The sequence below is a fragment of the Stegodyphus dumicola genome, chromosome 2 (genome assembly GCF_044657685.1).
Source record: "Stegodyphus dumicola isolate Sdum_Otavi_A_Nest chromosome 2, ASM4465768v1".
Classification (NCBI taxonomy): Eukaryota; Metazoa; Arthropoda; class Arachnida; order Araneae; family Eresidae; genus Stegodyphus; species Stegodyphus dumicola.
Window position 1 is genome coordinate 79098684 of NC_140769.1, and position 16197 is coordinate 79114880.

The 16197-nt window shown below is 31.5% G+C and overlaps 1 protein-coding gene across 2 annotated transcripts in view; it reads right to left on the reverse strand.

Annotated features, from left to right (window-relative positions):
• Adk2 (Adenosine kinase 2) overlaps positions 1 to 16197 on the reverse strand; it is a 212525-nt gene that overhangs the window by 33466 nt on the left and 162862 nt on the right. For both annotated transcript variants that reach the window (XM_085810799.1, XM_085810800.1), the window contains exon 8: positions 2801 to 2836. In XM_085810799.1, the coding sequence (XP_085666925.1) occupies positions 2801 to 2836 (36 nt within the window). The remainder of the gene's footprint in view (positions 1 to 2800; positions 2837 to 16197) is intronic.

Here is a 16197-nt window from a genome sequence, read left to right on the forward strand (position 1 = left end):
AGTTAATTGATTTTCTCAATTAACTGTTCATATAAATACTAAATTATTTCAATATTTTTGTTTAGCGGAAAATTATTTGCTAAATTTGTTTCAACTTTGGTTAACAGTTTCGTAGTTAAACATACAATGTTGTTCTACACAACGCTCATTCATGAACATCAAAAATGAACTACTACATACACACAAGTATGACATCACAGCTTCTTTTTGCAAATAAACACTAATGCCATCTACTAGCATTCTGAAGATTCACAATCATAAACGTATATTTAACACCTAGACAAATGCTTTTTAGGCAAAGTATTAAAAAAAAGCCATGGTAAGGCTCTGAGCAGCATGACCAGCTTTACCCTGTCATGAGATTTTTTTTGTGACTTAGTTCTATACTAGCTTATAATTTAAGATATTTGGCTTACGTACTTCCTTTAATAATGCAAATATCGTCTCCATGAATTTAAGTTTATGAATATACAGACTAAAATAAGTATATAAATTTACCTAATGACTGCTGTTTAAATACAGATTTTCTTGACAGATCCTAAAAACTTGCATCGCCAAGATGGTTAAAAGACACGCATTTCGAAAAAATATGAGTGTTATTTTGAAGAAATAATAAAAGAACGCCATTAAAACACATCTACTCGAAATATGTAAAGATAAATGAAAGTTTTACAAAATATATGCCTTTTTTTTAGAAAATAATGAATGAATTATGTACGAGTGCATTAAATATATGAATGTTCTAAACAAATCAGAGATGTATTTGATACTTTGCTGATTTGTCACTTGGCATTCTGTAGAATGCTTAGGTTAAAGTGTTAATCATTTGATACACTGCTGACCAGTTTCCAGCATTCTATAAAATACATAGATATTGTATAAAATGGCTGTCTTTCATACATTGCTAGTAATATAATATATACAAAAATGGTGGCATTCAGTGCAGGCACAATTTCATTCAAGCAAGTTTAAAATGTCATTCTATTTCAGAAAAAAATTAGTATAAAAATATATTAAAAAAAGATCTTTATTACCTTGAAAATTTTCTTTTACTGAAATAATCCACACATAAGGAAAAAAATTCTTTTGTTACATGATGATTTTGAGAGAATAATAAAAAAGCTTGGGAATATATATTTTCAAAATCTACCGAGCAGTGTATTTTCTGAAAGAATATCGAATACTCAAATTTTATCTTTGTGTATACTAAGTGAATACTAAATATATATTTTTCTGGGACCAAAATTCAGACTAAGAATTTTAGCTCGCTGACTACCTGAAAAGCTCAAAAGATGCTGAATGTTGGATACATCAAAATTCAAGACAGTTAAACTTATTGCCCTTCAAAGTAGAAAAGCAAAATGAACGGAAGAAATTTTCACTTTAAAATTACAAAAACAATTATCTTATTTATCAGCAACTTTAATATCAAATGCCCACATTTAAAATTATGTAACAATACTATAAAGGGATGTATTTCAAACACAACAGCTAACATTTTTGATAGGTTGAAAGATATGAAAGTAAAACAGATTATCTGATTGCAAAATCTCATCAACCATGAAATTTAGTGAAGAAATCGTAAACTTGCGCTGATTAATGTGACAAAATTTTAAAAGAATAGATAATTTTTTATTTAGTAAAATAATCAACAGATACATGGATATAGCACATAAAAACATCATGCAACTTTAAAAATACTTTATTGCATGCCTATTCAGTCATAAACGGTTCTCAAAATATTAATCATTTTCTTAAAATGGAAGGAAAAAAAAAAAGATATGTAGCAGTTAACTTATGTCCTCCTTTATATTTATTCCATTCTTTAAATTCATTACATCAGCTTCCTGAGAATAAATCGGGTTTACATAAAAGCGAGATGAAGATCCTGATAGTGTTTGATGTCACACTTATCTATTATAAACACTAAATCACTGTCTGTTGCTTCACTTCTCCAATAATCACTAAAGCACTATTGGGTAACCATATCCCTAAACATGCTTTACAAGTCTGTCATTTGCTTAATTAATTTTTGAGCGGAAGGGGATGTTCTAAAAGATTTCTAAAAGAGTTTTCAAGATTTCTAAAATTTTGAGTTCTAAAAGATTCTAGTTAATTGAATGCCAAGTAGTTGGGCTTTTTACTGAATCCTAAGATCAGGAATTCAGTGGTGAAAGAAGGACTTAAATAAATTTCAAGTGTTCTAAGGTTAGAACTTTGACCTGTGCATAAATTCAGTCATTAATTTTCTGTCCATTTCTAAATTGCATAAAACCAAATTTCTAAAATTCCCTTTTTTAAATTAGGAAAAAAATTACAAATACTAAACGGTTCCTTATAGTTAGTGGCTATAAAAGCAGATAGTGTTTTATGCATATTTTCATAAGATTTCTAATCTACTGAAAATATTTACAGAGACCAGCAATTGAATAAAAAAGAAGTATGTAAAGATTTTCAAATCATTTTGCCTTTTATTAGGGTAGATTTAGCACACCTATTATTTTGCTACCATTCCTTCTATTTTCCTTATTTGTTTCATGTAGTTAATGTTAAATATTCATGTAGTTTGTATGTTAAAAATTTTGATGTAATTTCATGAATTACTTTAAAGACGTACAAGTAGATTTCATCCCACTCTCTGAAAAACATCATGCTGAAATATCAAAAAATCATTAACCACCTCTTACACAAAATTAACTTTTATTATTAGTATTTTTATTTAAATGCTGATTTCAGCCTAAAATTATGCAATATGAGTCATTTGCTGAAGTCCAAGAAAAGTATGAATATTTATACTTACACCAAATTCCTGTTCTTTAGAAAATGCTAGAGCTTCCTGCAAAGTAATTTATTTCATTGATTAGGTAAATGATTAATAATTTATTCATTCCATAAACATATGTGCTCAAAAGTGCAAAATATTCTACTTACAGTTGACATAAATTATATTTTTAAGTTAAAAAAAATATGTATATTATAAAGCAGAGGAGTGCAGACATGACACTTTATTATGGAAAACAGTTTGGTAATTTCCATTGCATCTATAAGATTAATTTTTTTAAAGATTACAATAATGTTACATTAATATTTTATTTTAAGTTTATATATACAAGGCGTATTCGGAAACTAAGTACCGTTTTGGAAAAAAAAAAAAAAAATAGTAAAACAATTTTTTCGAATCCAATTTTATTTTTACATCAAAATACATGTCTTAAACTATTTTTCAACATAGTTTCTGCCAATGATCAAACACTTGTCATAGCGGGTGACCAACTTTTGTATACCATCATCAAAGAAACTTCCTGCCAGTTTCGATAACCACGACTCCACAGCATTTTTCGTGTCATCGTCAGATCCAAAGTGCTTGCCACCAAGCTCACGCTTCATGTGCAGGAACAAGAAAGACTAGTGCGCATGTGCGAGACGCCTACCACAGTGCTAGAATGAAACGGTACTTAGTTTCCGAATATGCTACGTATTTAAAACTAATACACATTATTATATAGGAAACACCACTTCTCCCTCCCCTCCCGAAACTGTCATCAGTATGAAACAAAAATAATAAAATCAATAAAGATAATCTTATATTGCTTATGCAGGAAACACAATATATTATTTGGGGATTAAGAACAGCATAAGTATAAATCATTGAAACCTAAATATTCTGAAGCATTTACAATTTGCAGAATTTAAAGCAAATTTTAGAGTTAGGGATGAGGGAAGAGAATCACGTTCTGTGAAAAAAGTCTGTAAATAAAATTTTATAGTTAATATTTTAAGATAAATTTAAGAATATAAGTAACAGGAAATCAAATATTGTAAGTAAAATGAGCTTTTATTCCAATTTCAATTATGAACCAGATTTTTAAACAGTTTTCCGTCCTATTTATACTTTAAAAAACTTTTTAAATTTCTACATATAAAATTCTTTTAAAACTTATTGTACTTTCATACATTTCAATATTTCAAAAATTTCTATTTAAACTCTATTTAAATTCTATTTAAACTCTATTGGTATTTAAACAAACATTACTATTTTGGTTATCTTTGAAATAGATTAAAATTTTAACGTGAACACTGAATTTGAGTAGATATTTTCATGGATTACATGTTTTTATGTAAAATTCAGCCAAAATAAAACATAGGTAAGCTATGAAGTTAATGTTAAGACCGTTATATGTGTACCATTCGTTTTTCTCCCCACTGATTAAGATATAAAATTAATTTCACTTTATAAAAAATCTGATGTGGCCAGCATACGACTTTGTTTGTACCTATTTTGTTTTAAATAGCACTACTTCTAGTCAATCATTTGTAGACAAAATTTAATTTTTTTTTCCAATAAATAGAAAAGTATGTAATAGGAAATTTTGGATTATATTTTATTAGGTATAATTGGATATGCATAAAAATTGGCTGAATTTTTATCAACATAATCAAATGTTTTCCCCCTTATTCCTTTTCATTAAGAATCGTATTTTATTACAATACATATTTACAATGCAGATTTTAGTGGGCAGTTGAATAACATACTTATTAATTAACTAGTTTTTGACTAAAGAAAATTAAATGTTTAAAATAAATATTTTGAAATGAATATCATACTTTCCTTTCATATTACTTTTACAGTATCAGTAACTTTAAATTAATTTTGATCTGCACATATTTTCTCATGATGGCTAGGTATCGATAAACAATGCCTGATAGTTTGTGGAATAGCAGCGGAAAAATGGCCATCGTGCATTCCAAGATCAGAGACAAGTAAAGCAATAGGTGTTTTCAGATTTGCTGTTTGCTCTTGTACCTTGTTTTATTATCAACAGTGCAAGAAAATAACAGAAGTGCCTGCAATACAAATTTTGAAATGAATGCTGTTATAAAAATCATTCTCTTTTACAGCTTGATAATAAATACCATATTTTCTTTGATTTAAAAAGTAATTCTTGTTCTCGATTTTATTTCTTAAAGCACCATTTTATTCAGTCACTTAGTTCTTTCAATTTGCAAATAATTCCATGTTATTGCATCAGATTTGTATTCAGTTATTTTCGTACATTTTTTGCACCTGTTACTTCCAGTCGCAAGACAAATATAGCAATTTGTCTTCTCAAGATTGGCATCTGATGACACTTCTTTATTCTGATCACAATAGTCAGTATAGAATTCAAGTATGTGCGGGAAAGTTGTGCAGTTTTATACATCTATGAAAAGAGTCATGATCTCAATGAAATATTGCAATAAATCAAGGAGCACTTACTGATATTTTGCACAATGAATAGATTTATATTAAACGAGCATACCAATAGTAACAACAGTCTGAGTAATAAGGGATTGAACACTGGCGGAGGAGAAAAGAAGCAAAATGTATCCTAACTACAAGAGGAGTTATTTTGGTTTTACTTCAGTAGAATGAACAGTAATGAAAGACAACGATGGCAAATGTGTTTTGTCTGCTTAAAAAATATTTACACTCGAAGCTATACTCCCGAGTACGCTAAAGCGACATCTTGAAACCATTTGTCCTAACTTCGTTGACAAATCTTGCGGTGCTTTTAGTAAGAAGTTGCTAGATTTACAAAAACAAAGCAGGGTATTTGCTAAACAGTGTTAATTACGATTAATGTACAGCTAGAGTATGCGAAGAGCAAAGTGCAAAAAACTGTACACTATCGCAGAAAAGCTTATCCTAGCGGCTGCTCTGGATACGGTTTCTATTATGCGGGAAAAGTTGCAGAAAAATTCCTTTCTAAGGCACCTTTATCCAACAAAACTATTAATCGAGGAAGTCAGAGTATAGCTCAGGATCTCAATGTTCAGTTGATAGAGAAAATGATATGAATTTGGTCTACAATTTTTATGAGGCTACTGACAATAACAAAGTTTCAAATCTCTTATGTACACTTCCTGGATGGTAATATTATTGTTGAAGATCTTCTGTTTGCAAGAGCACCTTTGGAAGCATGACTTTGGAAGACTTGACTTGTTTGAAATACTTGACAAGTTTATAATGAAAAATGATTTAGATTGGAAAAAATGCGTCTGCTTAAGTACTAATGGCACTCAATTAATGTTCAGTCGTTATGAAGGACTGCAGACACTTAGCTGTAGCAAAATACTGCATGCTGTATGGATTACAATGAAGCACTTGCATCGAAATTGTTTAGTCCTCAGTAAAACTTGGTATTAGAACGTGTCATAGACGTAAAAATGTTGTGCTAGAACATGTAAGCTGAACACACAGCCTTACTATACTATTGTAATACATGATAGCTTTTGTGTTACGACAATGTCCTATCTCATGCACTTCAGCTGCATCATGAAACTCATGCCTTTCTCAAGAGGAGAGTCATGCGATCACTAAGTATATTGCCAAACTAGATATTTTGCTGAAACCAGCATATTAGTGCGACATATTTGAGGATCTAAATGTCTTGAATTTGTTTCTCTACAGGGCAATGAATGTTCATCTTGAAACCTGTGGAAAAGATTAAGTGTTTAGGAAAAAGCTGCAGTTGTGGATAAGAAAACTGAATTAGAGTGGTGCTCAAGACTGCTTTCTTACATTGTACAAATACACAGCTTCTAATAAAATCTTTGTTTTACAGGAATTGCTGTCCCTTTTCATGGAATACTTCTCAAAGCTCCCTGACACATTTGCAAAATACTCTGCGGAAGATAATAATGTAGGAAAATTTATTTTGACCCAAAATTCTTTTCATCCTCGAATACCCCCAACATGTTACTTCGCAAGATGAAGAGAGTTTAATTGAACTCTTTTGCGACTGCATTCTGAAAACAAAATTTCTTAATCAGATTTACTAGAATTTTAGATTTCAATCAAAACTGTATCCAACTTTTAAGTTCAAAAGCTATCAGGATCCTCATTCCCTTTGCATCATCTTATTTATGTGAAGCTGGATTTTAAGCAACTACTGGAATAAGGGCAAAATATTGTTCGAAAATCAATGTGGAGCAAGAAATGAGAATAGCTATATCAAGTCTTCTTTCACAATTTGAAAATTGTTTGGGGATCAAAAGTTAACCTATCGCACTAACTTTCTAATTTACCACTGAACATTTATTTTATTTGTATTTAATTTGCATGTTTTCCTATAAATTAAAGTGATAGTTTTTCATTAAAATGTTGTTTATAATTCTATGCCTGATTAACACTGCAGTAGAAATATTGCAACTGGGGAGTTGTGAAAAAAATAACAAAATTGCAGTGCCACGTAATGAGAAAGTTTGGAAATGCCTGCCTTATAACCATTGATAGAGGATCATTTTCTTCCCCCTTTTTAGAACTTTATATATATTATGCATATATATATATATATATATATATATATATATATATAAGATCTACCAGAAATTTCTGTCTGTTTGGGAAGTGAAAGAATATAATAAATTTTTCATACCTTCATTACACAATATAATTTAAATCGTTGTTTATGACCTCTTGCCAGCATGATGTTAATTTGTAAATATCACTTTTGAAAAATATCTTGTTACTAGAGCTGAAGAACTCAAATAGTGCTTAGCTGAAACCTACTTCAGTTCTGAACTTTTATCCCTTAAAATTTTGTAAGGTGAGAAACAAGGAATGATTGGATAGTGCTCGATTTGGAAAGTATAGTGAATATGGCATAATTTCTGAGCTAGTTCTGTGATTTTTCTGACATGTCACCAAAGCATTATGGCATTACCATGATGAGGTATAATGTCCTTCTTTTAATTACTGATGGCTTCTTTTCTTTCACTGCTTTGTTTAAAATCATCCATATTCTGATTATATCTCTCCAAGTTGAACTTCTCATTAGGTTTCAAAAGCTCATATTGTATTAGATCTTAGAAGTCCCAGGGTACACACAACATTCTCTTATTCAGGCTTAAGCTGGGTTTAGATTAGGAAAGGGCAGATTTTCCGAACTCACAATATGCTCTTTTCCCAAAGATGTTTCCGTAGGTAACCCATTTTTGATCACCAATCATTATCTAGTCCAAAAGGATTCGTTTTCGTACCGAGTAACAGAGATATGCATATGACGACTCATGAAGTACCCAAGTGGAATAGAGCAATTAAAACTTCCAAATATGATCTGAAATGGTTTTCATGATCAATCAAAGATGTCCACCCAAAGCGTGGTTTATCATTTAGGTCAAAATTACCCGCTTCAGATTTTTGTAATCATTTCCAGCACACTCTGTCCAAAACTGCATCTTCACCCAAACCTTTCATTAAATTCAAACATGCTTCTGTAGCATTTCTTCCTCACTGGAATTAATACAAAATGCATATGTGCACAAAAACAACGATAAAGGAGACAGCCATATATGTTTCAATGAACATGTGCATGCATGTTGAAACTTGAAATAACATTATTGGACAGAACGTTCCGGTAAACCTTATACTGTCTTGATTTAGAATATTTTTTAGCATGCTTTAAATTAAAAGTACAAAAAGTGTCAAAAATATTGATAAATACCAAAATTTGAACAAAAGCAGTTTTTTTTTTTTTTTCATTCATAAACTAATAATTAAGAGCTAAATAAAAGGCTGATTGCATCCTCTCTCCTGAAACAACAAAACTCCCTCCCTGGTTAAGGACCCTTGCCTAGCCTTTTAGCTCAAGGTTCTAAAATGTTTTAAATATTCACATAATTTTCCCCTTCTCCAAGGCATTCAGAAAATAAGCTTCCCTAAATTTTTAAATGATTTGTTTATGCAGTGGTTGTTTTCATCTTAATTGATTAGCTCATGGAATTTGGTTTTCGAAAACCACTGCATGGGGTAACACAGACTGAACTGTGATAAAGGCAATGACACCGATGATTAGCAACAACTCGCAACCTGTAGCAGATCACACAGTTCCTGCAGCATTTTTCATTCAAGGCCTAGAGAACAGGTGGAGACAACAATGAGAGCAGCTGAGATTCAAGGCACAAGGAAATAAAAATAAAGTTATATTATTAGATACTGTAATATTAATATTAGTATGCATTGTTATTGGAATATAGGCTTCTTTTGAATAAATAATAGTGTCATAGTAGTTTCTCCATGAACACTTTTCATTTGTTATCTTCTTACTGTAACTGCATTCTTTGGAAATTAAATTACTTGTATTATTTTACCCTCTCGATTTCTATATGATAAAATTAGTAAACAAAAAAAAAAAAAAGGGGGGGGGAATACTCAAGTAAATACGGTATGTCTAGGTACAATAGAAATAGCCTTGATATATAAAGCATTGTTTTAGATTAAATTTTTAATAGACATTTCATATCTTCCCACAAAAACCTTTTAATAGTTCTAAGGAAAGTACTATTTCCAGTTTATCATATACAATCAGAATCTAGTATTTGTTCTCAATTATGAATGTATATGCATCATATATGCATGAGTTTTAAATATCAAATTTGAGGTGTTTTAGATTATACCATAATATAATTTTTCATTACAAATTTATGGGCTTTAAATATAGTACCACTTGCAGTTGTCCATTAAAAACTATCATAGGCTTCAAGTAAATATCATACTTAATACCACATCTGGTTCTTCAATTTTTATTCAGAATCTAAACAACTCTTTCTACAAACACTGAAGGATTAAATACAGAAAACATGTATTTTTCAAAGTTTTACATAGTTCCTAGAGTTATTATGTGTTTCCATCACACACATATACAGAGATTGGTGTAAAATGTGTTTAGGAAACCCTAATTCATGTTTATTCACTAAAAACTCACTATTGCATTTTTGGACTGATTTAGGACTCTTTTACCTATGTATATAGGTTAGTGGGAGGTAAAAAGTAAATGTTTTCTTGAAAATAGACAAGACATTTTGCTTCATACATAAAAATGACCATATGATGTCAGAGAAGACACAAATATTTTAATCATGGACGGTGACTGCAGACAGTGCTGCAAGTAGAATGCATGGTTATAGTCAGATGCAGCCTTCGTGACTGACTATTCAACATACTTTATTTCTAGACAAAGTAATTCTTTACAAGCGTGTTCTGATTCAAACATTATTATTGGTGCAATTTGCACTCATTCTTCATCAAATTTTTTTACCTTTTTCCACATCTTAAGACAAATACAATGGATGAAATTGGCTGGCTGAGTTTCAGTTTGCAAAATTATCGGGTTTTAACTATAATTTCCTGCCACCACAAATATCATCTGCAGAAAACAGTTCATGCTGGTGCGTTTAATCATATTTTGTCAATAGAACACTGTGCTGTGACATTTGGAAAAGAACATCATTATCATTAAAAAAAAATCGAGTTAAAATTTAAAGCACAATACTTAGTACCACTTCTGGTTGTTCAGCTTCATTAAAAATAATAATGCTTAAGTTTGTAAAAAAAATATTGTTATCATTAAGGTGTCTGGAATGGAATTATCACATTACCAGATTAGAACCATCATTTACTGCCAGTTCTGTTGCAAAACGTCAGCTAGAGATTGTCACCAATTCATGTATAGGTACTAATGTTGTACAGTCAAAAGTCTTTAATCTAGGCGTCCATAATCCGGACCTCAAAGCTACAAATTTTCTACGCATGTGCATAATATGTTTACGCATGCACGTTTAATGTATAATGGATGGTATAAGCCAAGCTAAAATTATCTAATTATCTATTTCAGTTAATGTTGCAGATTGCGTTGTTTCTTAATCTTCAAATTGGATTCGGCTTATTATTTTTTGCAGACTGTTAGAGCAATTTCATAAAAGTAAGCCTGAACTTTCGATTATGTCAAAAAGAATTTCCGATTCTGGATCTACAAAGGAAAAGCATGTTTCGAGGTCCATCAAACAAAAAGTGGAACTGATGCAAAAAATGGATAAAGGCATATCCTTTGTTTCTCTAACAACTCTGACTGTTTGTCAATTCACGCTGTTCTGCAGGGCGGGGGGATGTTGTGGCGCGCAATGAACTGGAAGTTGATCTGTGAGCACTACCCTTATCTTCAGGACAGATGTTTTTATTTCATTTGGCGTATAATTCCTTACTAAATTTAGTATTTCATCTCAATGTACTCCATCTTTGATATGATTAAAATCAAATTCCTCATCATTATAAATATCATGAGTATACATCAAATACTTTTCTGGTTGGAATTGTCTAATTTCGACTATGTGTAATGTATGCTTTAGGCATGTGCGTTGAAAGAAATGTTTAATAAAGTAAACAAATAAATAGTAAGCTTTTTTTTTTTTGTAAATTTTGATACCCTTTAGATCATAATTGCTCTTTATTTCATGAATTACGGTTTCATATTTTTAATTTTATAATTTCTGCATGCCATCTTACCAGATTTAAATTGATGATCTATAATCCGGGAAAACCGATAATCCAGAATCGCCGAAGTCCCGATGAGTCCGGATTAAAGACTTTTGGCTGTATAATATGACTACTGAATATTTGATACTGAAAGTTCACAAACAAGGACTATGACATTCAAGAAGCAGAGCACTCTGGCCAGAATACTCATGTTGATAAGGTACACCCTGCAAGAATTTGAGGAAGAAGATCAGCATGCTAAAGAAGTAGAAATTAGTGCTATATCCATTAGTCTTACTATGCATTGCATAAACCTGATGTACAAGTTCAATCACTGGGTACCGCATAAGCTGACTATCAGATAAGATATCAGATAAGGGCATACATGCTCGGGCCTGCACTAATCAAGCCAAAAATTCTGAACCGGATCATCACTTGTGATGACAAGTGGATTTACTTCAACAACACAGGCCGAAAAAGGGTTAATCTGCACCCAGTGAGTCTGTTGGCAGTGTCAAAAAGCACAATTTGACTAACAAAATAACAAAAAGGCCATGCTCTGTATCTGGTGGGATTGCTGTGGTATTATCTACAAAGAGTATCTGAAAAAAGGTAAAAACCTACACAGAAAAGAGTACATCAAGATGTTATTTTGTGTTCATGCTGCTATCAATGAGAAATGTCAAACTCACTTCTGGCGCAAGAAGGTAATGTTTCATCAAGATAATGCAAGACCATATGTTTTGCATTCACTAACTGGACTCTGTATGCAGTTGAAAGGGATTTGTTACTACACCCACCATATAGCCTCAATATCACTTCTTCGGACTTCTACCCTTTTTTCTCCCCCCAGGAGCTCTTAAAGTTAGCTTATTAGCTCTTAAAGTGATTGGAAGTGCTATCGATTGAAAGTATTTATATACTTGCAAATTTTAAAATAAAGCTAATTGAAGAAAACTTCCCAGGAGTTTAGGACCTTGTCATGGTCTATCCAAACTCCACTTAAAGTTGTTCAAAAATGGATGAAATTGTGCAAACAGAGACTGTTGTTCAATCAGAAATTATTAAGGAGGCTTGCTCACTTATTAGAGAATTAGAAACTTGTCTAGAAGATGCCTCTAGAGTCGCAATACCTCTTTGTAAGAGGATTTTTAAAGCACAAGTGCTATTTGGTTACATTGTTTCACAAGCATTGGAAATAGAGAATTTGAAAGGAAAATTAGAGATGATAAAGAAACCAAAACCTTCACTTGAAAGGTCCTTTGCTGAAATTGTTCAAGAACAAAGAGTTGAAAAGAAATTGACTCAAAAGAAGGATAGATTTAAGAAAAAAGAACATGTAGCATTGTTATATTCCAAGGTGAAAGCAGTTTCATCAGAAGAAGTGAAAACGAAGGTGGTTTAAAGATTGGAATAAGAAGTGTTAGAAAAATTAACAACGGAGGAATTGTCATAGAATGTGTAAATAAAGAAAAAGTTGATATTTAAGAGGATGAAATAAGATCAAATACTTTGTTGAAAGAAGATGTTGAAATAGAGGCTCCAAAAAAGAAACATCCAAAGATAATATTATATAATAGAGAAGCTCAATTAAAGAAGGAAGAGATCCAAGAATCTGTGATTAGACAAAATCACATTTTTGAAAATGGAGGCTTTGAACTTTTGTTTTCAATTAAAGCAAAAAATAATAAGTTGCATTGGGTGGCTGAAGTTCAGCATGCTAAATTTAAATCTGTAATAAATCAAGGGAAAATTAATTTGAAATGGTTCTGAATATCAATTAAAGAGTACTCTAATGCTATTAGGTGCTTTAACCCTTCAGCACCCACGCTCCCCTTCACCACGTTAGTAACCGTGCAGGACAATTTTCACCCCAAGGTTTCATTGTCCACATTTCATGTTAAATCTAATGAACGAGCACAGTTTATTGCTTGGATTGAAACCAGAAATTCTAATTTTCCATGAGATTAATTTAATATGTTTATTTAAGTGTATTTTAAAACATATGACTTAATTTAAGGTCTTGTACATCATCGGTATTCAAAAGAAAGCTATAAAATCTATAAATGCACATTATTTTTAATTACATTCACAGTCAAATTTTAATTAAAAAATAAATTCCGTTGATTTTATTATTTAATCTAATTAAATTATTCCATTTAATTTTTAATTATATTATAATGCAATTTATCAATCCATCCCTTTCAAAATTAAGTACAGTAATACAATTTATCATTTTATCTCTTTCCAAATTAAGTTCAGTAACACAATTTATCATTTCATCTCTATCAAAATTAAGTACAGTAATACAATAACTGAAAAACATACCTTTAATTATTCAGAATCTTTACTTTTAAAACAATCTTCACATAAGATATTTACATGTTTTTTACAAATTAATTTGTTGCATTCTAAACAAGATATAGATGTTTTCCAGTCGTCTTTTCTTGGACAAATATCACATCGTTCGCAGCTTTTCTTTTGAAATTTTTTGGTTCATTACTTACATCGACTCCAGCCAACCTCTTCACTCCAATTTTTAGTGCAATGGGTAGAGATGGGATATTTGATCGAATTACTGCATGTTCTTTTACAAGGGCTAATGATAATTTCTTCAAGAAATCCCTTTGTTTCATATTACTCTGCTCATGGTTAGAATTGTGTATTATGAATGCATTAATCCTGGCAATATTCATTAGTCCAAAAAATATTGTAAGCGGCCAACGTAGGCATTTTCTTGAAACTGAATATGTTCCACATAATTCGTCTACAGTATCAACACCACCTTTAGTCATACTGTAGAACATCATTTCGGGTTTGTTCTAGTCACCTGATTCTGGATCAATTTTGTTGTCATCATGCATGGATGACAATACCAGGACCGATGCATTTGGGGGGGGGGACATACGATGTTAAAGTAAGTTCCTTATTTTTGAAGCCAAATAGTGAAGAGTGTACAAGTCTACCTTTACGAGGTAAAAATTCTAATGGAGTTTATAATTGTGTAATAAATCAGTCACTAAAGGAACACTCATGAACCAATTATCCATTGTTATGTTCCTACATGTTCCTTTTATCAGAGAAATAAATTCTTTTGACAACATCAGATGCTGTATTTGATTGCCTGTAAGGTCCGATAGGCTGTTGTCCAGCATAAATTTCTAAATTATATGTGTAAAACGTGCGAGAATTGCATAAAGCAAAAATTTTAATACCATACTTGGCTGGCTTATTTCTCATGTATTGTCTGAATTGACACCTTCCTCGAAATGCTTCAAGTTTTTTATCAACTGTGCAATATTCTGAGAGAGAGTACAATTTCTGCATATTCTTCAAGAATTTTTCAAAAATGTCCCTAATAGATGCGAGTCTATCAGTTTCTTTTCTTTGTGATCGCAAATTTATATTATCAAATCTAATGCATCTCAAAAGGAAATGGAAACGATTGAGTGTCATTTTATTTCTAAAAATAATATTTCCAAAACCATCAGTAGACCACAAGTCTTTTACGTTCAGGTGCGCTGCTCTCAAAACACCAGCATAGTATAACAATCCAAACAAAACCTTCAGTTCGGCTGCATTTGTTTCAAGAGCATCTCTTTCTCTGGAAAATTTATCTTTTATTGTTGAAATATAAATATTAGTATAGTTGACCAAATCTTCTAGAATATCATCATCCAAAATTTGAAGTAAACAATCAACTAGAGTTTTTAAATTTCGATATTGCTTTTTTACACCAGGTAAATGGGTTACAATGTTTTTCGACGGAGTCTGAACATTTTTGAAAGGCAATACTTTAGACCAGTTTGTTTCATCTTTTCCCACATAGAAATCTTCGGATGAGACAGAAGCATGACACATAAATCATTTACATCATGTTCTTGTTCAGAATTGGTCACTTTCTGATATATTATCATGCTCTGATTCAAAATCTTCTATTTCACTATCTGTTTCAACACTCGCGAGCAGAGCATGCAGTTCGTACGCACTCATTTCGACTGAAGTAGTGAATACAAGTAGAACATTCCACACCGCACGGGGTTGCTACCGTCCCACAGCTCTTTATCTGTAAATAATCTAGCCATTCAGACATCGTGGGAAAAATTCCTTTCACCCTAGCCTTTATGAACTCAACCCTGAAAGGTAACGGAAATACCAGAACAGTCATGTACGGCATTTCTTCTTTTCTTACTAAAAATATAGGAGTGGTGTGGAAAATGTCCCATTGCGGGTGCTGACGGGTGAAGTGCCAAGAATTTGGTCATTTTCATAAAAATGTACAAAAAATCAGATTTGTACTAGATGTGCTTGAAAAGGACACAATCATTGGGATTGTAAGGAAGATCCAGAATGTATAAACTGTATAGAAGCAAATAAAAAATATAAACTTGGGTTAGATTCTAGACATTTTAGTCTAGATAAAAATTGTGAATGTCTACAAAGACAATATGATTTATTGATTAGAAGAACCGATTATGGTTAATGGTCCTAATAAAAAGAAAATATGCAAAGGATTTGCATTTTTTGTTTAAATTTGTAATAAGTTATTAACCGCTTGCCTGTATCCCGAGCTATCTCGGGTTCGTATATATTGCAGTTAATTATTATCCCGAGAAAACTCGGGCGAAGCAGAATTCATTAGTACGATTTTTTTATCACGGTTTTACTCGGTCTGGAGGAAACGAAAGGAAATATTTAGCTTTGATTGGCAGTTTTCCAAATTTTGTTGGTTGCGCGGTTCTTTTGAAGGGACTGGTCGCGTGTTTCCCTATTGTATAGTATACGTTGGCTTGTGGATTAGTAATGTATAAAGAAAGATGCATGCGTTGGAAAAAAATAAAATAATGGCGATGATGGAAGATAGCGAAAGCGATGATTTTTCAGATAGTGATTATGAAAAGGTT